The 25,859-nt window shown below is 59.4% G+C and overlaps 1 protein-coding gene across 1 annotated transcript in view; it reads left to right on the top strand.

The window, feature by feature from the left end:
• Nucleotides 1–25,454, top strand: part of DLGAP2 (DLG associated protein 2) — a 337,349-nt gene extending 311,895 nt beyond the window's left edge. Inside the window, exons 10-13 of the mRNA XM_013063663.2 lie at nucleotides 133–548; nucleotides 11,514–11,605; nucleotides 16,152–16,304; nucleotides 18,957–25,454. Of these exons, the coding sequence (XP_012919117.2) occupies nucleotides 133–548; nucleotides 11,514–11,605; nucleotides 16,152–16,304; nucleotides 18,957–19,175 (880 nt within the window). The 3' untranslated portion in view covers nucleotides 19,176–25,454. The remainder of the gene's footprint in view (nucleotides 1–132; nucleotides 549–11,513; nucleotides 11,606–16,151; nucleotides 16,305–18,956) is intronic.
• Nucleotides 25,455–25,859: the final 405 nt, after the last annotated feature.

Below are 25,859 nucleotides of genomic sequence, written 5' to 3'. Positions count from 1 at the left end.
CGGGCGCCGGTCTGTCTGCCCGGCGGGCGCTGTCCTCGCCGTAGGCAGGCGTGTCCTCGACCAGCTAGGCGTGGGCTCACCGCGGAGTCAGCTCTCTAAGCCTCCCCTGTCTCTTCCTTTCCTCCCCCGCAGACACGGGCGCTTCAAGCGTTCCAACAGTGTGACCGCCGCCGTGCAAGCGGACTTGGAGCTGGAGGGCTTCCCGGGACACGTCACCATGGAGGACAAAGGCTTGCAGTTTGGGCCGTCCTTCCAGCGGCATTCGGAGCCCAGCACGCCCACCCAGTACGGGGCGGTGAGGACTGTTCGGACCCAGGGGCTCTTCAGTTACAGAGAGGACTACAGGACCCCTGCGGACACCGCCAACCTGCCACCGCCGGACCCCTGGCTGGAGCCGTCCGTCGAGGCGGCGGACACCGGGAGGATGTCCCCGTGCCGGAGGGACGGCTCGTGGTTTGTGAAGCTGCTGCACACGGAGACACAGCGGATGGAAGGCTGGTGTAAGGGCGTGGAGAGAGACGCGGAGGAGAACGCCCTCTCGGAGGAAAGTAAGCGCTCCCCCTCCCCGGGCTTCTTGGCGCCGGGCGTGGGTCCGTAGACTGAACGGGCAACGGGCAGGGGCTCAGCTCCCGGAAGGCGGGGGCAGAAGCGCCGCGGCTGGCTCAAGGGGACCCTTTGGGGTCTTGTGAGATCGTGAGCCCGAGGGCGCTGACCGCAGCGTGGGTGGTGTGCTTGAACGCTCCACGCGCCTCTCCTGAACTCTCGCAGGGACCGGCTGCGAGGATGCCCGCTGGCTTCCAGATCGGTACTACCCCACGTTTCCAAGGAATTGAGTTGGCTTTGCTTTTTTTTTTTTTTTTTTTTTTTTTTAAAGATTTATTTATTTGAGGGAAAGAGCACGAGCTTGAGCAGGGAAAGGGGCAGAGCAAGACTCTCAAGCAGACCCCACAGTGAGTACAGCCTCACCCGGGTCCATCTCAGGACCCCGAGATCACAAGCTGAGCTGGGGCCAAGAGTCAGACACTTAACCGACCGAGCCCCCCAGGCGCCCCTTGAGTTGGCGTTATGCCAAAGAGAAGGTTGAGATGAGTAGAGACGGAGCCGGCCAGCCCCACGGCAGTGTGCGCCCAGCTCCCCATCACCGTGCTGGGCGCGAGTCCGCCTGACCTCCTGACCAGGCCCGCAGAGCACAGCTGCTCCCGCCCCTTTCTGGCTCTGACGGGCCTCGGCGTCTCGGGAGAGAAAGGGACAGCAGCCCTCATTCTGCACCTGCCTCCCCCTGACCTGAGGAATCCTGTCTCGTGCATTGTCAGAGTCGCTCTCTGTGATTTCTAAACAAATACCACCTATCTTTGTGGAGAGACCAAGGATCCGAGAGTAATTGTCACCTACCTGGAACTAACATTGCCTTGACCAGAGTGTGGCTTCCCAGAGCCTCGACTCGACAAGTCATGCTCTCTTTTTTCTTTTCCCATGAATTCCTTTGTCCATTTGCTGGACTCTGAATTCTCAGGTTCCGAAGGATGGCTGGCGTCCCTGGGAATTGTGCGCCTCCGTACATGTCTCGATGTCTGCCGTGATAGGGTCTGTCCGCCCTGCACATGGAAAGGCGATGATGAAATTGTGTGGACTTACGTAAGGGCATGATTCCTGGGGTCCAGAAAGCCCAGAACCCAATTGGCGTGTCGATCGCTCGCTGTCAGAACTTCCCTGTTAGCCTGGGAGGAGAGGCATAGGCCCGTCCTCCCCCACACTGGTCTCTGCAGCATCCCGGCGCACACGCTGCTCACCGGGGTGGGTGGGAGACCCTGGGTGTTTCTGAGGAAGTGTGGTCGTGCGAAGCGCTTGAACGTGCGCCCCACCGGCTGCGGCGGATGGACGTCTCGGGCGGCTCTCGTGCGTTAGTCCAAATGTATTGCCCGTTCGGGGCACACGGAGTGCAACAGTGACTCACAGTTCTGATATTTAAGAATAAGTCATCTCACTCGCCAGTCTGTGTCTCTGCTTTGGCGAAACCAGTGCTTCATTGCTGCAGGGTTTCCAGTCTTTATCCCAAAGACAAAACTCGGAGAAAGGAAATTGTCGAAGTTGACGCGAAATCGGAGTCAGGCTGTGGGCTCCCGCTGTGCGCCTGGGGTCGGTGTGCATTCTTCCGGGGCTGGACGGGCGGACCCGCGGGGTGGTCAGCCCGGACGTGTCCCCGCCCTCCCGCAGCAGAACCCCGCAGCCGACGAACTTGTCCGCTCTAGCTCCGCATGTGTCTGTGCGTGTGGTCTCTCGTCATCTCGTGTTACATCATTTAGGACACACCCACACACCCACGAAGTTTTGGTCCCCCTTTGTGGGCAGGACAACAGGAGACACTGCTGCTGCTGTTGTGGAAGGAGGCCCAGAGCTTTTGTTACCTGACCGTGATTTTGCATATTTAACACGCCCTTAAAAATAATGTAGCTATTTTATTATAATGTAATATTATTCTCCAAGAATCCTGGTTTAAAAAGGGTTAGTTTTAAAACTGTTTTAAAAGAAGAGAGCCCTACACCAGGACGTCCTGAGCACGAATCCCGTGACAGATCTTGTGGGCGGGTCTCTGCACAGCTCGCTCAGTGCTCACCGCCCTGCACTGGGGTGCCTGGAGAGCAGCATCGCCATCCTAACAATAAGGACACCCGGGCCTAAGGAGGTTGGCATCTCCCTCCAGATGCCACAGAGTACGGGAAGGGAGTCGAGAGGCAAGGTCAGGATGGTCTCCTGTTGAAAGCGACGCTTCGTCACTGGGCTGCCGGAGGCTATCAGACCCCCGGTCCCTTTACTGGCACCCTCTCCCGGCATCGCCTCTTCCCGTCTGTGCTCTTGCGGACTACCTTCTGCCCTAGCATAGAGCATGTCGAGTCCCGGTGCTTGGCCGCTTGCTCCGTTCTGGTCTCCGGTGTCTGCCGCACCAGCTTGGGCTCCAGACAGGATCCCTGGGCAGATAAAAGGGAGACTTGCTCGTCGTGGCTTGGCCGGAGACGAAGGGGGAAAAGAGGCAAACTCCTTCCCAACGAAACACAAGATCTAACAGTCGGAAGGCTCCAGCCCTGACGCACTGTCCTGGTCAGTCAGGAGTGTCTTGTCATCGGGGCATTCCGCAGAGTTCTGGGAACAGTGCTGGAAAGCTACTTTATACAGAATTCCGTTCAGTGCCCAGCAGTGACCCCAACCGCAACCGGCCGTGAGAGTCCATCCTCATGGGAAATCCAGTACTCAGACTCCGGCCGCCGTCATCGGACGCGTCTGGAAAGCATGTTCTTCGTCAGTGAGCTGTAGCAGAAAGCGGATTTCTGCTGCCCTCAATTGCATTTCCCTAAACACCTTTCTTGAAGCTCTGGAATCTTCTTAGATTCTCTCGTTGCTGTAAACATTCAACAGATACTTCCTGAGTACGTGCCTGAGCCAGCTGCCACCCACAGACCATAGGCTGACGGGGAGTGACCAACAGTGTAGACACAGAGACTGCCATGCCCGGAATCAGTGAGACCAAGGCAGAACTATGTATACCGAGTGGAGACATGCCCGGCCCCCATGTACTGGGAGACATGCGGATAGGAGCTTAAGAAACTCACAAGTGTGAGATGCTTTCACCAGCGGAAATCCCAGGAAGGCTTCGTGGAGACGGTGGCATGATGCTGGGCCTCGAAGGGGTGTCGGATTTGCCTGCACGGCAGGGGCAGCAGAGGGGTGGATGTGGGAAGCCCCTCCACGGACAGGAGCCCCTGTCTCCAGGCTCCTTAAGAGGAACTTCACTTTGACATGGACTCGGCACCTGCCTGCCCTCGGGGACATGCATTCCTCAGAGGACAGGATGGCTGTGCATCTTCCGGGGGCCGCGCCTCTGCTGTCGTGGGAGGTCTCTGCTCCCTTGGGTGTGCTGAGGCTGCTTGCCGCGCTTGTGTTCGCCACCCGTGTCCGGCACAGCGCTGTGCCGCGGAGACGTAGCAGGAACAGGAGGAGGAACGAGGTGGCGGTCGTCCGGGACGGGGACAGTCACGCTCCAGTCACACCGTCATAAACGCTCGAATCTGACCCCCCAGACCTCCTGTCGCCCTCACGTGGGACCCTGGGAGCATCCCCCAGCATCCCCCTGCCAGGCCTGGAGAGTTCAACTAATGATTTGCTTTGTGTGCGCTTGTCCCAGTCCTGGTCGTGACTAAACATGACGGCTTTGCTGGAAGACTCGGCTGCAGAGAACAGAGAGTAGATGCACTCGAGACTTTCTGTGATTTTCTTAATTTCTTTCCTGAAGTTGTGCAGACGTGTGAGCGTTTTTTGTGGACGAAGATGACACAACACTCTGGCTGTGGTCTTCTGTGCCATTGGCACCTGAAACCGGCTCCCTATTAATCAACGTGAGGTATTTCCCTAAGAAGTGTTAAAAAATCAGCTCTGATTCTTACACTCGTTTTGAGAACAGAAGGTTACCGGTGAGGCCACCTTTAAAAGCAGATTACATTAACCTGGCTTGTTAAAGCAGAACTCTGAGCTCCGAGTAGTGAAGCTCCCATCACGTGCACTGATTTCTTCCACACTAGTTTTATCGTCGCGGCTCACTGCACTGATTGGCTGAAGTGAGACCCGTTCGGCCCTGCGTGGTCGATGAAGAGCATCTGGAGCCCACGTAAATACGGTGCAAGTTAGTCATGTCCGTGCAGCCGTCCTCTCGTTAAGTCATTGAAGACCCGTCCCAGAAGGACTGGAAACCATTACTATACTCATATGTGGGGACTTTTGCATTACGTTAAACCCAAGTGGGGCTTAAGCGATTCCCTCGTCTGAGGGTCTCCCTTTACCGGCAGAGGCGGGGGGACCCCGGGCTCCCAGCTGTGACCTCCAGACGGGGCCACGCCCAGCTCGTAGACAGCGCAGCAGGCACGGGGAAGAGGGACATTTGCTCAGAGCCACGCTGGGTGCGGGGGCACCAGGAGGACCGGGGCGGGAGAGAAGCCCCGTGTCTGGAGCTTTGTGGACAGCTCGTGTCAGCAGAGGAATGAAAACTGCGGAATCCGACACGACCGCGGCTGCCCCAGCCCTGGGGCCCGGCAGACGGCGCAGCTGCCGCCGCCAGCCTCCCGACGGGCTTCTTGCAGGTTCCTGCGCAGCCCGGAAAGGTGCCCGGGGGGGTGTCCCTCACATGCCAGGCTCCAAAGGGCCACGGGACACTGGAGTGGGCAAACACACGTGCGCACGATGAACACAAGAATGGTGACGCGTGAGACCTGCAGGGGGACGTCAGCGCAGACAGCGACTTTCCTGCGCCCGTTCCGTTGGAGAAACCAGTCCTGGGGGAGCCCGAGAGACCCGAGAGGAGATTAAACAGCCCCGTGATCTTTTCGAGCAATGCAAACTCTGCAAAAATCCACTTCAGCTTCTGAAAGTGCAAATGTTGTCCTGGCATTTCATAGCAGATTTAGAAAGAATTGGAAATTCTAGAGGACGCATGAAGAATGAAAGGGAGCGAGGGAGCTAATCAAACGTCCTGGGGCGTCCGAGGCCCGCGCCGCGCCCGGCTCCGCCTCAGTCCAGGTTCTGGGAGCACGGACGCTCCCCTGCGGCTCTGGAAACCCAGTGTCGGGACTGTGACAACATTAGGGGAGTACCATGGAAAGAGTAAGCGGAGTTCTTCACTTCCGATTCTCGGCAGTTACGGGAAGCTATTTGCATTAAAGGTGCCGGGTGGAACTGTCCGGCTCGCTCGCCCAGCGGCAGACCCTCTCGCCGCTAGCAGTCACATCGTGGCCTCTCCGCCACGTTCCCCGTCTCCCGAGCCGTGGTCATCTTGCACCTTCAGACTACCCCGCGTCACGCGGCCGTCTACCCGTGCTGAGTTAAGGTATAAACTGAAGTGCTTTGTGTCAATATGTCTGCTGAACTACATTTTAAGAAGAATATGAAAATTAGGGACTAAAACCAAGTTTTATAAAAGTGACTGACTCCTAATTACCGTCTGAGGGAACCTGGTCACTACCAAGGAGCACTTTCGTCATCGCTTCTATGTCTTCCGGAAGGACAGCCTGATCGAAACCCGTGTCTCCAAATCTTTTCGTCAAGTCTTACAGGTGATGGGTTCACACGCGCAAACCCTGCACTGCACGACCGAGATCATCCCTGTGCCCGGCCGCAACGTGTTCAGTTTGGGGATCAAAATGCGAATGAAGGGGAAAGTACTCTCACCCCTCCTAGGAGATGCTCTGACTCTGTCCCGCGAGCTTTCTCCCTGCACCTACCGATCCGCCCCTGAACTACCCGCTCACACGTACCCCGTCCTGCTCCTGCCCCCCGTCCTGCACCTGCCCCCCCGTCCTGCACCTACCCCCGTCCTGCTCCTGCCCCCCGTCCTGCTCCTGCCCCCCCGTCCTCCCTGCCCCCCCGTCCTGCACCTACCCCCGTCCTGCTCCTGCCCCCCGTCCTGCCCCTGCCCCCCGTCCTGCACCTGCCCCCCCCTCCTCCTGCCCCCCCCCGTCCTGCACCTGCCCCCCGTCCTGCTCCTGCCCCCCGTCCTGCTCCTGCCCCCCGTCCTGCTCCTGCCCCCCGTCCTGCACCTACCCCCGTCCTGCTCCTGCCCCCCGTCCTGCTCCTGCCCCCCGTCCTGCACCTGCCCCCCGTCCTGCTCCTGCCCCCGTCCCCACCTACCCCCCCGTCCTGCACCTCCCCCCGTGCTCCTCCTACCCCCGTCCTGCTTCTGCCCCCCCACCGTCCTGCTCCTGCCCCCCGTCCTGCCCTGCCCCCCCGTCCTGCACCTGCCCCCCGTCCCTGCTCCTGCCCCCCCATCCTGCTCCTGCCCCCCCCGTCCTGCACCTGCACCTGCCCCCCGTCCTGCTCCTGCCCCCCCCCCGTCCTGCTCCTGCCCCCCGTCCTGCTCCTGCCCCCCGTCCTGCCCCCCCCCGTCCTGCTCCTGCCCCCCGTCCTGCTCCTGCCCTCCTGCCCCCCATCCTGCCCCCCCCGCATCTCCAGTCCTGCACCTTCCTGCTCCTGCCCCCCCCTGCTCCTGCCCCCCCGTCCCCATGCCCCCCGTCTGCCCCGCATCCCCGCCCCCCGTCCTAATGCTGCCGCCGTCCTGCCCCCCCCCGTCCCCCTTCCCCCGTCCTGCTCACTGCCCCCCGTCCTGCCTGAGCCCCCGTCCCCTCCTGCCCCCCCCCTGCTCAGCCCCCCGTCCTGCCCTGCCCCCCCCGTCCTGCCCTGCCCCCCCGTCCTGCTCCTGCCCCCCGTCCTGCACCTGCCCCCCGTCCTGCTCCTGCCCCCCCGTCCTGCTCCTGCCCCCCGTCCTGCACCTCCCCCCGTCCTGCTCCTGCCCCCCCCGTCTGCTGCTGCCCCCGTGCCTGCACTAGCCCCCCGTCCTGCAACCTCCCCCCGTCCTGCTCCTGCCAGATCCTGCACCTGCCCCCCGTCCTGCTCACCCTGCCCCCCTTCCTGCCCTGCCCCCCGCCCCTGCTCCTGCCCCCCCGTCCTGCACCTGCCCCCCCGTCCTGCTCCTGCCCGTCCTCCTGCTCCTGCCCCCCGTCCTGCAGCCCCCCCCGTCCTGCAACCTGCCCCCCGTCCTGCTCCTGCCCCCCGTCCGTGCACCTGCCCCCCCGTCCTGCTCCTGCCCCCCGTCCTGCTCTGCCCCCCCGTCCTCCTCCTGCCCACCGTCCTGCTCCTGCCCCCGTCCTGCTCCTGCCCCCCCGTCCTGCTGCTCCTGCCCCGTCCTGCTCCTGCCCCCCGTCTGCTCCTGCCCCGTCCTGCTCCTCCTGCCCCGTCCGTGCCCTGCCCCCGTCCTGCACCTGCCCCCCGTTGCTCCTGCCCCCCGCCTTCCCCCGCCGTCCTGCTCCTGCCCCCCGTCCTGCACCCTGCCCCCCGTCCTGCTCCTGCCCCCCGTCCTGCCCTGCCCCCGTCCTGCACCTGCCCCCCCCGTCCTGCTCCTGCCCCCCCCCCGTCACCTGCCCCCCGTCCTGCCCCTGCCCCCCGTCCTGCACCTGCACCTGCCCCCCGTCCTGCTCCTGCCCCCGTCCTGCACCTGCCCCCCCGTCCTGCACCTGCCCCCCGTCCTGCTCCTGCCCCCCGTCCTGCTCCTGCCCCCCCGTCCTGCACCTGCCCCCCCGTCCTGCTTCGTCCTGCTCCTGCCCCCCGTCCTGCACCTACCCCCCGTCCTGCTCCTGCCCCCCGTCCTGCACCTGCCCCCCGTCGTCTCTGCCCCCGTCCTGCCCCCCCGTCCTGCACCTGCCCCCCGTCCTGCACCTACCCCCCGTCCTGCCTGCCCCCGTCCTGCACCTACCCCCGTCCTGCTCCTGCCCCCCGTCCTGCTCCTGCCCCCCCGTCCTGCACCTGCCCCCCGTCCTGCACCTGCCCCCCCGTCCCTGCACCTGCCCCCCGTCCTGCTCCTGCCCCCCCCGTCCTGCTCCTGCCCCCCCGTCCTGCACCTGCCCCCCGTCCTGCACCTGCCCCGCAAAGCACCTCCCCCCCCGTCCCAGCACCCCCCCCCCCGTCCCCAGCTCCGCCCCCCCCCGTGCTGCTCCTGCCCCCCGTCCTGCTCCTGCCCCCCATCCTGCTCCTGCCCCCCCCCCCTGCACCTTCTTCCCCCGTCCTGCACCTACCCCCGTCCTGCTCCTGCCCCCCCGTCCTGCTCCTGCCCCCCCCGTCCTGCCTGCTACCCCCCGTCCTGCTCCTGCCCCCCATCCTGCTCCTGCCCCCCGTCCTGCACCTGCCCCCCATCCCAGCACCACCCCCCATCCCAGCTCCGCCCCCCGTCCTGCTCCTGCCCCCCGTCCCTGCTCCTGCCCCCCCGTCCTGCTCCTGCCCCCCGTCCTGCACCTACCCCCGTCCTGCTCCTGCCCCCCGTCCTGCTCCTGCCCCCCGTCCTGCTCCTGCCCCCCGTCCTGCTCCTGCCCATCTCCCCGCATCCCAGCACTTGCCCCCCCATCCCCATGGCTGCCCACCGCCCTAATGCTGCACCTGCCCCCCACCTGTCCTCAGGGCAGACTCAGTCCTGAGCCCCAGCACCCTCCCCCTCCCCCTGCAGCAGCTCCCCCCAACCCAGATCCTGACCACCACCCCAGGCCCGCTGCTGCCTGGCAAATCCGATCGAGGAGGAGGGTCTGTGGGGAGGAAAGCCCCTCTGGAAACAGATCGGCAGAACACACCTGGGCCTGGGGATCCAGAAGCATGAAAACATTTTTTAAGCCTGAAAGGATGCTCCAGTGTTTTCTGATGTATTCACTTTTATTAAAGCCTCGCGTGTTGAGCTTGTTAATATTCGAGAAGCGGTGCAGAATTAGACACGAGGGAATGCCTCCCTCCTTCGGAATGATGCGGACGTGACGGTGGCACAGGACAGGGCAGGTGACGACTGGCTGCGGTGACCTTCAGCTCGTTCAGGAAGATAAACACGCGCGTGGCGAACTACTCGTCGCTGATTTGCAGTGAGCGGCGCGTGAGAAATCGTTCATAACAGAACTCCGGGGAGCCGCAAGCTGCGGTCCTCACAGGCAGATGAGAAAACAAGACAAACCGAATGAAGCGTTGAAGCCCATCGTCTTACTCTGGAGAAAATCACTTTAAGGACACGGTATGCCCGATGCCAGCACCTCGCTTTCGAGGGAATGGCACCCCTGCCTGCGGGGGCCGCTGGCGCCCACAACGCGTCTCCGGCCCCCCACGGGGTCGCGCCTGGGACTTCTGTCCGCACTGCTTCGTAGCCCTTGGTCACATGGGGTGGGGACCTGTCCCCACCGTGGTCTCTGGCCCTCTCATCCAGCATGAGGCCCCGGGGGGAGCACAGCGACGGCGGGCGTGGCTGGGGAGCACTCGGCTTCTCCACGCGGGTCGACACACAATGAAGGAGTCTCCCAGACGCTCCGCTTAGAGGCCGCCGGTTACAGTCACTTGCATTTGGGAAATGGTGGGGGCCGTGGGGGGAGCTGGGTTTACTCCCCAGACTCAGTTTCCCCTCTGTGGACACCTACAAGGCCTAGACAGTCGTGTGTGCCCCGCAGACCGGCACAGGCCCCCCTAGGGGCAGTGTCAGGGCAGCCCTCGAGACAGGAAGCTGGCGACGCGAGCTCGTCCTCGGTGAACCTCGAGCTCTGGTGCGCGCTCTTCTTGAGGCAGGCCTGGAGTCCAGCAATGGCGGGTCGGCGCAGCCCGCATGGGAGGAGGGCGGTTCCTGCCTCCCCTTCCAGGACAGACGCCTCTGCAGGGAAGCAGCCCCTCTGCACCCGCCTCCCACCTGCCATTAGCAAATACAGGCTCCCGCGGTGCTCCTGGCAGGAGGGCCCGAGGTCACGGCCCAGCCACTGGCCCCCCGAGGGGCAGCCGGAAGTGAGCCGGCGGGGGTAACCCGCTCCGGCTCCACGACGCCGGTCTGCCGAAACCCTGTGCATAACTTGTATTTGTGTCTCAGGGACGGAGGGGGGCCTGGGCTCAGGGTATGGAGGCAGGAGACGGGTCCCCACAGATTCCCAAATGCTTTTAGAGTATTCTGAGTTGGGATCCGCCAAAGCTATTAGTTCCCAAATGATTATGGCGCTAAGGCCTGGCAAGGACTGGTCCGTGTGAGGACGGGGGACAGAGGCGGCAGGCGTTGGAGCCACCCAGAGGTCACAGGACTGGGGCAGAGACCCGGCACGTCACACACACAGGCTTGCGTTCCCCCGAACTCCATCCCAAAGCGTCACCCCACACTTCTTCAGTGTGTTAAGTCCTCTCCATGGACAAAACTACAGCAGTTACTTTTTTTAAAAAAGTGGCGTTTGTTTGCTTGAAGTCATACAACTTAGAAATCGTTTGGAGACTTCTTGTCATGTCACAGTGGGGTCATGGTCGGGGGGGGGGGCATTGTCACTGCAAATGTCCGTGGGGAATCAGTTGGCGAGTCGAATGCGAGGGGAGCCCAGCGTGGTGACAGTGACTTGGCTGCCACGAGGCCCCACGGCTGGTGGCGGGACCTTGGACAGAGCCCAAGGCTGGGAGATGACGGGTCACAAACACACCGCAGCCTCTCCGGGCACAGCTCCCCCCTCCGGGTGAGACGCTCCCAGAGCCCCAGAGATGACTCCCATGAGTCCAGTGAGGTCACAGAATCCGACGTGATTTCCTAGAAATTAGGAATTAACATCTTCATTTGTGTGGAGGCCATAAAGTTCAGGACTCGATGTCTTTTCTCTTCCTACCTGCGCCTCACCGTCTAGCTCCCCTGAGCAGCGTCGCTAGGAGAAGAGCCTCCTGCGGGACGGACCACCCTTCCAGACCACACCGGTCCCGGCGCCGACCGTCATAGCCAGCTGCGACTACTTACACGTCGTGCCTTCCCTCGAACCCGGACACGGGCCAGCTGGAAAACGCTTCAGTCCGTGGCCGTGCCCCGCACAGCAAACTCGAAGTTTTGACCTTCAGGGAAGGGGCAGACTCACGCAGGCGTTCGAACTTGACTCCTCGTGCATCCCTCTTGCTTTTGGTTTCCTGCTGACCCAGTTTTAAACGTGTTTTGCTTGTTCTGTTCACAGTTCTCGGTAAGATCAGGAGTGCCGTGGGGAGCGCGCAGCTTCTGATGTCCCAGAAATTCCAGCAGTTTTATTGGCTGTGCCAGCAGAACATGGTGAGCAGATCTCAGGTGTGCTCGGCCCTTGGAGGCAGCCGAGGGGGCGGGGTCTCCACGCTGCCCTGCCGGAGGCTCCTGGGGCTCCTGGGGGCTGCAGAGCAGGGAGCAAATTCGAGCAACGTCCTGGGTTGGGGTTTGGGGTGGTGAAGAGGCCGCTGTGAGGCAGTGCTGGGGGCGGCGCGGGGACAGCCCCCAGAGCCCTAGAGCGCCTTTCCGCTGCACGGCCCACTTGCCCAAGACCCGAGGAGGGAGGCGGGATGAGAACAGCCGTAATGTCCCGGACAAAGACCGCGACGAGCGTGGCTTGACTCAGCGCGTTAACAGCGACATTCAAAGAGACTGGGGAGAGACGGTAGAATAATTGGGGCTTTCTGTGTCGCAGTCAGGACAGAAAGGACTATACAGGAACACACACACAGCACAGGTGGCTTTAAACTTGGCTCTGACTGTTCTGAACAGCGAAGAGAAAGAAAACCCACATGTAGGTTGACGCTTCCTTACAGCATCTGTGTACACACGCGTGCGCACACGCGTTCTCTTTGTCTAATGAAAGCACATATCCATGTGACTTTTTTGTAGAAAGAACTAAGGAGCTTCCACATCACTGTACAGACTATTTTATAAATCCATTCGTGGATTTCTTTGAGCGCAAACTTGTTAAAATCAAGTAGTCTGTGCACCATGGGAGTGATGGTGCTCACCATTTGACTTTGTTTTGTTGTTTTAAGTTGCAAGGAGACGTGAATTTACCAAATGTTCTCACACATCAAAGGAGGCAGAGTGCATCAGAGCTGCCGACTCACCCCTCTTGATTAGGATTGTTTAAAAATATGTTTTCTCTAGTATTTTCCAATTAACCCCATTGGAGTTCATCCCAAAATGTACAAAGTGGCCTCCGTGTCTCCTGGGACAGGAGATCATAACCCTCATTAGGATGTGGGGGCAGGAAGGGTCCGTGCACCTTGAGAGAGACGTGCGGGCACAACGTGCCCAGCTGTGGTGTTGGGGAGCATGTCCTGCTTCTCCCTGTCTGATGACTGTCCTTAAAGGAATGGGTTTAGGCAGTTACTCGACTCTGTACGTGTCACCTGAGTTGGGTAAGCATCGGTACTCACCGTCGTTAGGAACTCACTACCTAACGCGCCCAACAGGCAGTGAAAAAAAAAAAACATGTAAAAACGTTACTCGAACTTATAAATTGTCCATGTCCTGTGTGCCAGAAGCAGCTAATACTAGATTTTTTAATCATCCATCCTAATATTTTGCATGCTTCTTATACATGCCCAATTGCATTTTATTCTAACCTTCAAAAAGTCCTTTTCTGAGCTCTAATATACAGAGTGTGGCTGCTTCCTTTATTTTGGATTCTATCTAGGATCCGAGGGGGAGAAAAAAACACCCACCCAAACCAGCCGGCAGCAGGGGGCGCAGGAGGGGTGGGTGTTTGAGGCGGCCTGGCCAGAGAAGAGACCCTGGGGCGCAGGCAGATGCCGCGTCATTAGCTCAAGGATTTAGGCGGCTGACCAGTTTCACGTCAAGAAATGAGCCCAGAAGACATGCCAGAGCCCAGGACATTCAGGATGGAGAGCAAAGCAGCATGTCCGAGGCAAGGGCATCAGGTACTGGATGCGTCACGGGGTGCAGAGCTGAGCGGAAGCAATGGCCCTTGCACCCGTACAGAACACGGGCCTCCGGGCTGGACCAGGAGCCCGGCATCCCCAGCTGGCCTGGGAAGAGTGCCCTTTGGAGGACGTTAGCTGGGAACACGGGAGCCAGAGCCCACGCTGTGGGGGCCTCTGCCGGCCGAGCCAACAAACCACCCAGTGAGACTTTAGCGGGGAAAGACGGCACTGTGTTGCGGTGCTGGGGGAGGGGTGGTACGGCTCCCCACGGGCATGCAGCCGTCCCCACCCAGGAGAGGGCAGAGGACAGGGTACGGGGCCTGGGTGTGCCCGGCAGCTGCACACAGCCGCACCCCTGCCTCGAGGGCAGCCGAGCGGGGCAATGTCCGCGCTTGGGATGCCGGGAGCCTGCATCTCGCTAGGAGCACCTCCTTAGCTTTTCCCTTGGAGGACGTGACCCGGGCCCAGCAACCTGACCTCAGAGATGGGCAGGGTCACTGTGCCGCCTCCTGCAGACGCGCACAGGTGTCCCCCTTCCCAACGCCACAAAAAGCAAAGGCTCGTCGGGTTGGTGAATTCGTTCAGAAGACTTCCACAGGCCCCCTTCGAAACTCAAGTTCGGACGGAACGTGCTCCCAGGTGTGAGAAGCCTCCTCCCGCCCCCTTCCTTCCCGATGGCCACAGGCATGTCCTGGTCCAGCCCCATCACCGTCACTGCTGGATCGCGGCTATCACATGGCTGTGCTCTTTTTCCTCAGGAGCAGCAGCTGAGTCAGGCTCCCACACGCAAGGGGACGAACCCCCTACGGCTGGTGGACGGAGCTGCCCCCATGAAGACATGTCCCTGGAGGCTGGCTGTCCCCCTCACTGATGCCAGTATCCCCCCGGGCTCCGCGGACACACAGCTCGCTCCCCCGACCTTCACCCACACAGGCTGCTGGCGGGTCACACGGCAGGCTGGGGGCCGAGCGATCGTTCTGATAAGGGTGTCTGACCAGCGTGATGTGGACTGACTATGTCCCCCACGGTCATGGTGTTGGGCGAGGAGCCTTCAGGCTGTGAAGAGGTCATTGGGGCAGAGTCCCCACGAACGGGTTAGTGTCTTTACAGAAGGGACCCCACAGAGCCCGCGGCCACCCCCAAGTGACACAGCCAGAAATCGACCACCTGGACAAGGGCCCCCCCAGGATGCGTCCACACCGGCCTGAGCTGAGATGCCCAGCCTCCAGCACCGTGGGGCTCTGGCCGCCCCGAAGGACCTTAGTCCATCGGACCTTTGACACAGGCAAAGGACGTGGAGCTTACTGGGAACAATTCACGAGTAAGATGAAATTTGCACATTATAAGCAAATTCACCAAAATTTCTCAGTTGAATCTGAGATAGCCTGCCACTGAATCAAAGACACCACCCGCGGAAACACCCACACACTTAACCCGGGGTCCCAGCGCCCTGTGCCTCTAGGCAGGTACAGTGCGAAGCAGCCAGCCTCGCGCGCGCCGGCACGTGGGCGGACAGAGGAGCGCTCCTCTCGGAAAGCTGTCTGACTTGGATGCAGCCCGCGCCCTGGGACGGTGTGCGGCTCTGCGTGGGGGACCTGTTGGCGAATCCACTGTGCACCTACCTCGGACGGGTGTCCCCTCCCCTATGCGTGGGAGACCTGTTGGCGAATCCACTGTGCACCTACCTCGGACGGGTGCCCCCTCCCCTATGCGTGGGGGACCTGTTGGCGAATCCACTGTGCACCTACCTCGGACGGGTGTCCCCCTCCCCTATGCGTGGGGGACCTGTTGGCGAATCCACTGTGCACCTACCTCGGACGGGTGCCCCTCTCCCCTATGCGTGGGGGACCTGTTGGCGAATCCACTGTGCACCTACCTCGGACGGGTGCCCCCTCCCCTATGCGTGGGGGACCTGTTGGCGAATCCACTGTGCACCTACCTCGGACGGGTGCCCCCCTCCCCTATGCGTGGGGGACCTGTTGGCGAATCCACTGTGCACCTACCTCGGACGGGTGTCCCCCTCCCCTATGCGTGGGAGACCTGTTGGCGAATCCACTGTGCACCTACCTCGGACAGGTGTCCCCATCCTCCCTCTGCAGGGGCACAGCAAACACAGGCGCGTCTGTGTAGCCGCGCTGGCCATGGGATTTAGTGCCGAGATGTGCCAGAGCGCACAGAACCGGCTCCAAGCCCAGCCTCACCACTGCCGCCGAACACGTGTCCCTGTCCCGGGCACCAGTCTGCGTAGCCCCCCAGGGAGACCAAAGACGCAGCTGCCTTGTGGCTTTTAGGAACTGCGCAGTGTCGGGAAACTTTGAACATCACCTAGAAAGGATTTTCGAAAGGAAGCAAGGAATGAACGTAGTGCACGTGTCTTCTTTGACGGGCGCTGTTGTTCGAGAGCGGCTTCAGGTTCACGGCAAAACTGCGAAGGGAGAGAGATCCCCCCGCCCCTACAACATGACCCGCTTCCCCGACAGAATGTGCTTCATGGACACGCCACCGTCACCCAGAGTCCAGGACGCATATGAGGGTCATTCCTGGTGTCCTGCACTCTGTGGGTTTGGACAAACATACCATGATGTGATGGTGTCGTGCAGAGAAGTCTCCCTGCCTGAAATGTCCGTGTCCCACACGCGTGTCCCTCCCCACCGCCCCAGGCAATCTCTGATCCTTTTACGGCCCCCACAGTGTTTCATCCTCCAGAATGTCACAGAGCTGGGATCACATACTTTGTAGCTTGTCCATATTTGGGGACGTGCAGTGTGTCGGCAAATACCTGTGCAAGCTTACCGGGCCCTTGTGAGCCCAATCCAACACTTGTATTGGAGTTTGAATTAGCCGGGCATCTCCCTGACCCGAGGCCTTAAGAGGTACGTGCGGGGAAGGGTGGGCTGTAAACTGTGCTCGTGTGTTGGCAGGACCCCAGCGCCATGCCGAGACCCACGTCCCAGGACCTGGCGGGCTACTGGGACATGCTGCAGCTCTCCGTCGAGGACGTCAGCATGAAGTTCGACGAGCTGCACCAGCTAAAGCTCGGCGGCTGGAACGTCGTGGAGTCGCCGGAAAGGAAGGTAATTCTGCCCGGCATCCTCACGCCCCGGCCCGGCCCGGCTGTGGGAGTCACTCTCCACGCCATGGGCTCCTAGTCTCAGTTAGCGACCCTGCGACAAGCCGTCACCGGGCACGTGTGTGCAGAGGGGGATGGAGTCACCGGCTGGGTGTCGGAGATTAGTCTCTTTCTTGCTGGAAATCTTGGGCTTTAGCCCCAAACCACAAGCAGATCTAGAGTCTCCCTTCGTGTCGGGTCTGCTTTCTGATCTGTCCTCACCATACCTTTGTCGGGGTCACACGCAGGTGCTTTCCACAGGGGTGTGTCAGGTCTGGTCACAGTGACTGCTTCCTGTTGAGATAAACGTTTCAGTTGCTTATCTCCTGCCGAAGCCAAGAAAACATTTCAAGCTTTAGTGAGTGGTTTGATGATATAAACTCCCCCTCGATCTCGCAGCCTCTCCCTTCAGTACCTGAATGTGTCCATTGAAGTTAAACCCTTAGGGTCACATCTTCCCTTTGGATTTCATCTTCAGAGGACTAACATGTGGGTCTGAACCAGCAGTAAACACTGATTTCCTATCCCATTTTAAAGATGATCTAAGTAAACACAAGATAGACATTGTCAAAATAAAATGATGACACGAACCCAGCGTGCCTGGAAGGCGTGGCGGTAGCTGCAGTACAGGATGGAGGCCATGTGGGGAGCCCGGGCAGAAGCCGTCGCTGACAGCAGCGCCGAGCCCACAAGGGTGCCCCCCGCCGTCCTGGAGTTGTGGGCTCGATGCCATCGACACCACCGCTTACCGTGACAAATCACCCAGACAGTGGGAGGCAGCCATAGGCGCTCTGTGAGCCGTACAGCATAGGTCAGCAAGTCTCATCAGTGCTCTGGTTTTGAGTGAAGGTCACAAGGACAGCGGTGCGAATGTGCGTCTAACAAAATACTAAAAATAGAACGCAGCCAGCAGTCTGCAGGCAGGCAGGGACCCTCCTATGGTTCTCACTCTTCATGACTGAGCTGATGCCATCCCTCCTGCCTGAGCTACGCAGGGAACGGCCCTAGCTGAAGACCGTCTCTTGCTGGGGGCGGACACCCCAGTGTAGACGATGGGCAGCTCTTTCACACCACAGAGGCCCCACGCTTGTGTTTCTTGAGCGAGTCCATTCTGTAGATCTGCGGCCACCTGGTCAGCCCTCCCTACCCCGGGACGCTGGAGGCTGAGAGCCCCGTGCACGGCCGAGTCCCCCCACAGCTGCTCCCGTGTATTTCCCGCAGCCCCTCCTCCAGGCTCCCGAGCAGAGACGAGCTAAGTGGTCATGCGCCCGGCGCAGGAACCAACCTCCGAGAGAGCTGAACGTCTCAGTGAACCAGTCACCCCATCGTCACAGGTGCCCGCCCGAGAGCCAGGAAGACGGTGTTGCTTCTAGTCCAAGCCATTTTCATTTTTTTTAATCTGGGGAGAGGCAGAAAGGGAGGGAGAGAGAGAATCCCAAGCCGATCCCACACCCAGTGAGGAGCTCAGCTCAGGGCTAGATCCCACAACCCTGATATCGTGGCCTGAGCCAAAGCTGGAAGTCAGCCACTCAGCTGACCAAGTCACGCGTACCACACCCCCTGCTTTTTAAAAACATCTCAGTCTGAGCCATTTTAGAGTAAGTCGTGGGAATAAAGTGTCAGACAGCAAAGCAAGCTTCCTCCCAAAGCCGACACTACGCCGCGGAAGATTTGGCCGCCGGTGTCTGCCCCGAGTGTCTTCCGCACAACGTACCCACAGTCCGGCCCCTCTGGGTTTCTGTAGAGGCTGGAGGGAGAGAGGGGGTGGGTTCCCCCCAACAATGAGGCGTCTGCTCAGACAAGAAAGGGGTTCTGGTGCCTTGTGCCAGGCGCCCTTTCCTGGGAAGGGGCCAGTCAACTCCGTAAAGCCCTGTCAGCCCTCCGCCATCAGCACCGTCCGCCGACAGCCCGGCCTTTCCCATTGGGGCGTGCGGTGAGTGACGCACAGGGTGAGGGACACAGACGCGTCTCTGGAATAGTAACAAGCGCTACATACCACATGCGCTGCACGACTGTGGCCCAGAGCCTTCTAGAAAAGGCATACACCTGTTTTCGTGACTTCTTTACGAACACGAAGTAATCATGTGCGTCTGTGCACCATCTAGTTAACATCAGGGGGTGTTAGGGCCCTAACAGGGATTTGGCTGATGGCGGCGCATGTAAGATGGTTTCCAGGAAGGCCCTTAGAATCCGGAGTCCGTAGAAAAGACTGCAGCGTGCGACAGGGTGTCAGGTGTCGTCTGCCACACGCCCCGGGTGCTCGAGACCTTGGATGGCAGGCGTGTGCCGATGCTCGATGACGGCAGAGTCCGCTGCTCTGGGCACGATATCGAATAAAGCAGAGACCAAGGACACAGGCAGTGTTCGGGGGCGGGTTTGAGTTCCTTAAGTGTGATGCCGTCACCAGACCCCAGTACCCACCGAGGAAGACTGTGAGAAATCATGGGCAGGGCCACCGGGCAGGCGGCCAGGCCGCGGGGTGGGCCCCGGGGCCAGGCCAATTTGGGCCCTCGAGGGGTGTCCCAGGCCACTCATAGTCACCCCCGCCTGGGGCGGGTGCACGGGCAGGTGCTGCTGTCTTCTGATGGCTCCACTCTTGACTTGTGATGCTTTTCAGGAAGAAAGAAAGGTGCCCCCTCCGATACCAAAGAAGCCCCCCAAAGGGAAGTTTCCCATCACGAGAGAAAAGTCCCTGGACCTGCCGGACAGACAGCGTCAAGAGGCCCGGAGGCGGCTCCTGGCGGCCAAGAGGGCGGCGTCCTTCCGCCAGAATTCGGCCTCGGAGCGCGCGGACAGCATCGAGATCTACATTCCCGAGGCCCAGACGCGTCTCTAGGGACGGCCGTGGCCCTGGCCACCGTCCTCCCTCTGCTTTGTAACAAAATGCTTGTACAGTTTCTCACCGGCCCTTTAACTTCCCTCCCGTTTCTCCGCCGAAGCCGCCCGTCGTGTTCTGTTCCGCGCACACGAATGCTTGGACTCCGCGGTTCGCCGAGCTCGCGGCGAGAACAGCTTCCTCCTCTTCGTCTTCCCCCGGAAGGTCTGACTCTCCGTCAGCTCTGACGGCGACGCGTGGGGACACCCCCCCGAGCCACTCTGTTCTCAGAGGATAACAAGAAACACCTCGAGAGATGGAACCCGGCTGACATTTTGTTATTTCTATTTTTATAAATCGTGCGATAGCTAGAGGCCAGAGTAACAAATAGCAAAATGAGTGGGTCCGTCTCACCGACCCCCGGGGAGACGCTCCCGCTCGGAGGGCGGCAGAGACAGACCCATCTGCCCCCTTCCACCTGGGGGCGCTTCTCCCCAAACCCAGCTGACCCGTCGCCAGGGTCCTTGTGCCAAGTCTCCGGTGCCGAGAAGCCATGTCTCCAGGCCCCTGGCTCCCTGCCATGCAGTTCTCCAGAAACCCAGGGGATTCTGCGTCTGAACCCATTCAAAACGCCCAGCCCAGCGTCTACACCATCCAAAAATCCGCTGCCTGTCCATTCACACAAGGGAGCGACACATGAAGAGAGAGCGAAGTCGGACGAACGGCTGGTGGTCCCGGCGGGCGTCTGGAACGCAGCGGCGCGGTCGCCCTCTGACACCGAACTGGCTGTCGGTCTTGTTCCTTTGTGGCTTACATCACACAGTCTCGGCTCTGCGTGTCCCCATCTCTGTACATGTGATTTTTTTACAGATGTATATATATCCTCAAACGGTCCTGTCATTCACTCTCCAGGGTACCCCCCGAAAGTCTGCTTGTTTAGAATGACAGTTGTGATGTTGTGCAAAGTTCAAGAACCATGAATGAGTGGTCAGTGTCTCGGTTTAAGTGGTGAAGAAGAAATGTAGTTTACAGTCGTATTTCTCCAGGATTCTTCTGTCCTATGCAGTATTGCTGAAGTCAAGGATCTATTTCTTGCCTGTTTTAAACATGATGAAGGAAAAAACAGGTTACATAGGATTCCCATCTGTAGACTCTAAGAAAAGTGAGTAGTTTTAAGAATTCTGATTGGCACCAGAGAAAAGCAGGAAGGATTCGAATGCACAGGATCCCCGTCGGTGCGATCAGATGGAGGCGCGGTGACTGTCCCTCCAGTGCTTCTCGTGTCCCTGCTCCGACACGTCTCCGGAGGAAGAGCCTGTCGCGCTTCTCCGCCCGACCCTGAGCTCGGCGCGCTCGTCGTCACACCAGGCAGAAGCAGGATGGCACCTGGAGGCGGGCGCGTGCCCCGAACCCAGGCCTCCCCGCCGCCCTGGGAGCTCCGTGCAGAGCAGCCCCGCTCACCCGCTGTAGCACTTTTCCCTCGGCTCGACCGGCACTTTACCTGACCCATCCCCGCTTCGCCCGCTGGCGTCGGCAGCACCCAGTGGGGTCCCGGCCACCCCCAGGCTTCCCTCCCCTCACACGCCACATTCCAGAAGCTTGGGTTCGTGGGGGCACAGTTGGTATTAAAGCATGTTTAGCTTCAAAGTTTTACTTTTTTAAAGCTGAGTAGTTAAGAATGCCCTGTAAGTACAAACCCTGTAAATTGAGCCTCGTATCTGGTATATTTTACCAAACAGCCTTAAAATATATTTGGAAGCAAAAATCAGTACGAATGTATATCCTTGAAAAAATGCAAAAAAAAAAAATCCCTGAAATATTCTTGTATCAATGCACCCTCCTTCCCCAGAGAATTGAAAGCGTTCTTTTCTACCTGAGTGAATACCTAAACACTGAGTAAGGGTCAAATGCTTCTCCCTGCAATCACTGTACTCGTTAAAAACAAGCATACTCGCAAGTATTGGCATTTTAGACTTAAAAATGACGTATTACTTCAGGTGAAATGCTCTTTGGAAACAACCCAGAGAAGTAAGAGGAAGCGTAAGACGCACACACGGAGGCCAGCGGCGCACCTGTCCCCAGGCAGACCGTTTCCATGCGCTTGTACAAAACATAGAACAACAAATTATACAACTAGACAATAATTATTCTATGTCCCAGATTCTCTGATCCTGACTTCAACGAAAGTCTTCACTGAATTTGGCTTTTTTTTTTTACGTGTTATATCCTCATTTTTTATCTTAAAACCCCCATAAGTCTCGGCCAAAACGTCCGAGATGAGCAAATTAACCTACCACTAAATTCAACAGCAGCCGCTAATGCACGCTGGGGGACGTGTGCGAACCCCGGTGTGGTCCACCAAGTCCCAAAGAAGGTCGTGTGACGGACGCGCAGCCGCCGCCGGCGCTGACAGGCCGCCCTGTCGCACTCCCTGACGAAGTGCAATACGCCAGTTCTCGCACGGGTGACGTCCCCCGCAGTGCCGGTGGCGAGCCGCGTGGGCTCGGTGTGCGCGTCCAGAACAGGAAAGCTGTCTGGGATGGGGCGTCAGTGCAGCTAACCTCCTCCAGGCCCTGCAGGCACCACACCCTGCGGAGCCACGGTGCGACCCGTCACCGCACTGCGGAGACGGTTCCAGTGAAGACCGCGCCAGCCAGAGAGCATGGCAGGAGACACCCGCACACCGTGCCCTGTGGCCATCGTCACGGAAGGGATCTCAGGGTTCCCGTGCACCCCGTAGCTACGTTCCTGGAGGACACGGCCTGACTGTTGGGACCCTGCGTGGGAAACGGTATGGCTCACGGCCACGAGCTGACGTTGCCCCACTGAAGGCTCCGGGTGACTCGACACCGAAACACGAGGACGAGGAACAGCATCCTGATGTCCCCCAGACCCAGAGAAGCCAAATGTCACCTGTCCACAAGAGCACTTTCCATGTAACCCCCCCACGCCGCCTCACCCGTCCTCACCATGTGCCACGAAAGCGTTGCGCCCCGAAACGACAGTTACGGCGTTCTCAGCAAACGTGGGGCGCCGTCCCCGCATGGTGTAAGGAATGGAACTGTGGGATGATACCAAAAATTCCCATTTCTGTTTGAAGGAGCCGTGGCTGTGCTCCCCTCAAGGTCAGTACTAAAGACTCCTAGAGCGTTGAAGAGCAAAGTGTATCATTAGAGAAAAAATTACATTTAAGGGTCCCTCTTGTCAAAAAAAGCCAAACCAGACCACTCATAGCCACAAAATCAGTGACCCGCAAAGTGGAGGGGCCCGTTGTGCAGGCTCCCGCCGATGCAGCCAGACGTGCCATCGGAAGACAAGCCGTCGCAGGGCTCGCGGCCGTGGGGCGGCCGTCCTCGCCTCGCGGTCCCCGTCCCTGTTTGCCTCACCTGGCCACTTGCCTTTCTGAGCACCGTCTCCCTGCCTCACGTCAAGCCCCCCGCTGTGTGTCTGCTCCCCTGTGTGGCCACCGGTCACCGGGCCCGACAGTCACCCCTGCGCCACCCCGCTCTGGGCCGGGATCTCCGGAGAGCTGTGGCGCTGCCGCCGCACGGTGACCGCGGAGTGCACAACTGTCAGGACAGCTGTCTGGTTCGGGCCGGAACCCCTGGTGGCGAGGAGGGAGGTCTCAGGGAGTCGTGGTCTTTGCCAGACTGTCAGTCAAGCCAGATGTCTCGTGGCCCAGGGTTTGGAGGCCAATGGAGCATCTCAGGGGAGAGGCAACCATGCTGAGCCCCTTCTGCCGGGAAGAGCCACCAGCCCTGTGCCCAGAGCCCTAGTGGACAGAAGGTCCGGCGGCGAAATCGGGGAAACGCTTAGGAGCCCGTGCGTCCCCAAGCTGAACAGCGTCCAGGCTGGTGTTCGTGAGCGCGGGGACCAAACCTCCTCGTGGGGCCAGCAACAGGAAACACAGACACGGGACAAGTCCCGCCTGTGTGCCGCCCCTGCGGGAGGGCACCCGGGAACGGCCTTCGACCCCCCTTCTGAAAACTGGAACGCTCTTGCCATCAAGCACAGATTCTGTTCCCCCCAGAATCGGGCCTAAATGGCTAAATTCCGCCTGTTGCCATGTGCTGCTTTCTTCTCAAGCCTTGACCACTGATTTCTTTTTCTTTCTATTGCAAACTTAACTTATTAATCAGGTAGCTGCGGGCCAGGGTGCCCACCCTGGACTCCTTTGGAACTTCCTGCGGGTTCTCTCGTTTTAATCTGCGCATTTGTTTACACTTTATTTGAAAGTTTGGGTCGAATACAGGAGTCCAAACCTTGAAAACAGATTAGAAAAGCAGGAGTGGGGGTGATGGAGAATGTAGTTGGCTGCTGAGGGCTAACCTGGCCGCCCCTGACTCGGCAACCTGCCTGGTCCGGGGCCCAGGCCATGCTGACGGTCAGGACGGCGTGGGTAGTGAGCGAAGCACTGGAGAAGGGGGCCTCACACGCCCCTGCTCCATGCCTGGGTGCAGAGCAGCTGCAGAAAGTTCTGGAAATGAATGGCCAGCCGGCTGTTCCCATGCCCCAGCTCCAGGTCATACATCAGCCAGACGAAACTTCACGTCGGCTCTCTGCTATCCCTTGTCTCCCTCACAGATCGATGGTGAAGACTGAGGCCACGTGGGCTCTAATGGCCTCCAAGCTCTTCGGGAGCAGGAGTGAGCCGCCGTGGCCCTGGTGCCAACCACCCCCCGCCAGGTGTGCGACGCTTGCCAGCGTCAGGCCCCTTCATGAGTATCTCAGAGGACCAGCACCAACCAGAATTAGGCGGTGGGTTTTTCACCCTCACTCAGGCTCAGCTGTACCCTAGATGCAGGGAGAGAGTCCGGGAAGCACGGTGGGGATGAAGGTCACGGAGGCGGGGATGAAGGTCGCAGAGGCGGGGCTCGCCCGGACGCAGTGGGGCAGGCCGGCAGGACCGCCGCAGGTCGTGAAGCTGCCCTCGCAGCCTGGCGTCCCCTGCCCTCAGTCTTCGAGAACATGGAAGTGGTCCATGGGGACACCCCAAGAAATAACCCTGATATCCACCCCGCGGCGTTGAGAAGCATCCATCCACTCCTGATTTGCTCCCCTAACCCCGGCCTTCTCACCCAGCAGCAAAACAAGAGACCGTGTCGAGCGTCAACCTGGACATGTGACAGACGACTTCTTGGCCGAGGAAATGGCAGTTAATACTCTAACCTACTTTTTAAAGCATTTTGTATGTCCACGAACTACGGTAACGGAGGGTTACCACCCTACTTTCTTAGATTTTATGTGACTCTTCATCATGGGTGCTCATTCCGAATCTGAGCGCGTGGGGTCCGAGCTCTCGTGTATTTGGGGGGGGGGGGATGCGGACGACAGACGCGCCCCGATCCTGTGCCGACTGAAGGACAGACTGACGCGCTCCAGGAGACGGTGGTCTCCCTAGGCCGTGCCCTCCACCCTCCGCTAACGCACGACGGAAGCATTGAGGCTGTGGGGGTGGCACCTTCCGGAGGCCGCGCACCCACTGTCCGCTGTTCGCGACCACGCCCGCCCCGCCCCCGCCATTCCCACGTTAGGATCAAATCATGTTAAAAGGGCTCAGCACGTGTGTCTCTCTCCACCTCATCCCTGGTTTGCTGAACTCAGAGGTCTCCCCACCACCCGTCGCGAACCCAAGGCTACTCTTCACTCTGATTTCCAAACGCTAAGCCACTTTGCTCTCGGACAGGCCTTCTTGTCGAGAGACCCGTTCACCCACCCGCCTCCATGTTTCATGCCAAAATGCCCAGGTGTGGCCTAAGGACTGAACTCAATGCCTCCTCTAGAAATTCAAGGAATGTTAGAACCAGGAAACTAGATGTTTAGTTAAAGTTTAAAAACAAAGTATATAAATAAATATATATAAATATATACACATACGAAACCATATCAACAATGACGGTGAACAGAGTGCCAAATATTCAACATCTGTACAAAGGTCCCTTCCCGGAATTAAACTATTTTATGTAATTCTCTTTCTCATGCTTTTACAGTTCTTTTGATAAGTTCTCTTCGGTCGCATGCAGGACACCGGACGTGAATGTGCGATGTATGCCCTCCGCCGCCGCGCTCCCTGCCTCCGTCCGTAACCCTCCTCCGAACGTGGGCCGCTTCTTTCGGGCCCTGCCGCGTTCGGTCCTTCCTTCTCCGTGTCCGGGACTCTCCCCGCCCCGCCGACCCCGAGAAAACCGCGCCCGCCGTCCTCTCCGTAACGCCTGGTGATGCCTCTCTCACTTGATTTCTGTATTGCTGACACTCACCTCTTGTAAATAGTTCCGCAATTAAATTTTTTGAGAAAAGTAATGTTTACTTTTTATTGGAGTGACTTCTCGTGTTATTTTGAACTCGGAAAAAATTATAGAGACCAAAGAGTTTTATCCCAGAACAATGGCACCCTTCCCCCATGATTTATTTCGTTGTTGAAATATCCTCCGTTTCTCTATCTACTAAGACGAAATGGACACTTACTAAGGCTACAGATTTCATATGTATGCAGAAATGCACAGACTAAAATGAGTTTGAAATTAATAAATACTACGGAATTTAGCTAATGGTTGTTTTAGACTCTCTTGAGTTGCACTGAGAAGAGCCACGTTGTCAGGTCCTGACGCGCGGAGTCCCGGCCGGGCTCAAGGGAGGCAGGCGCCTTACTGTGCCTGCAGCGGCTCAGCCCCGCCCACAACGGGGAGGCCCCGGCCGCCACCAGCC

The sequence above is a fragment of the Mustela putorius genome, unplaced genomic scaffold, assembly GCF_011764305.1.
Source record: "Mustela putorius furo isolate JIRA1106 unplaced genomic scaffold, ASM1176430v1.1 tig00000905_pilon_pilon_pilon, whole genome shotgun sequence".
Lineage (NCBI taxonomy): Eukaryota > Metazoa > Chordata > Mammalia > Carnivora > Mustelidae > Mustela > Mustela putorius.
The sequence above is the reverse complement of the archived record's forward strand: the minus strand, read 5'-3'. Positions and strand labels throughout refer to the sequence as shown.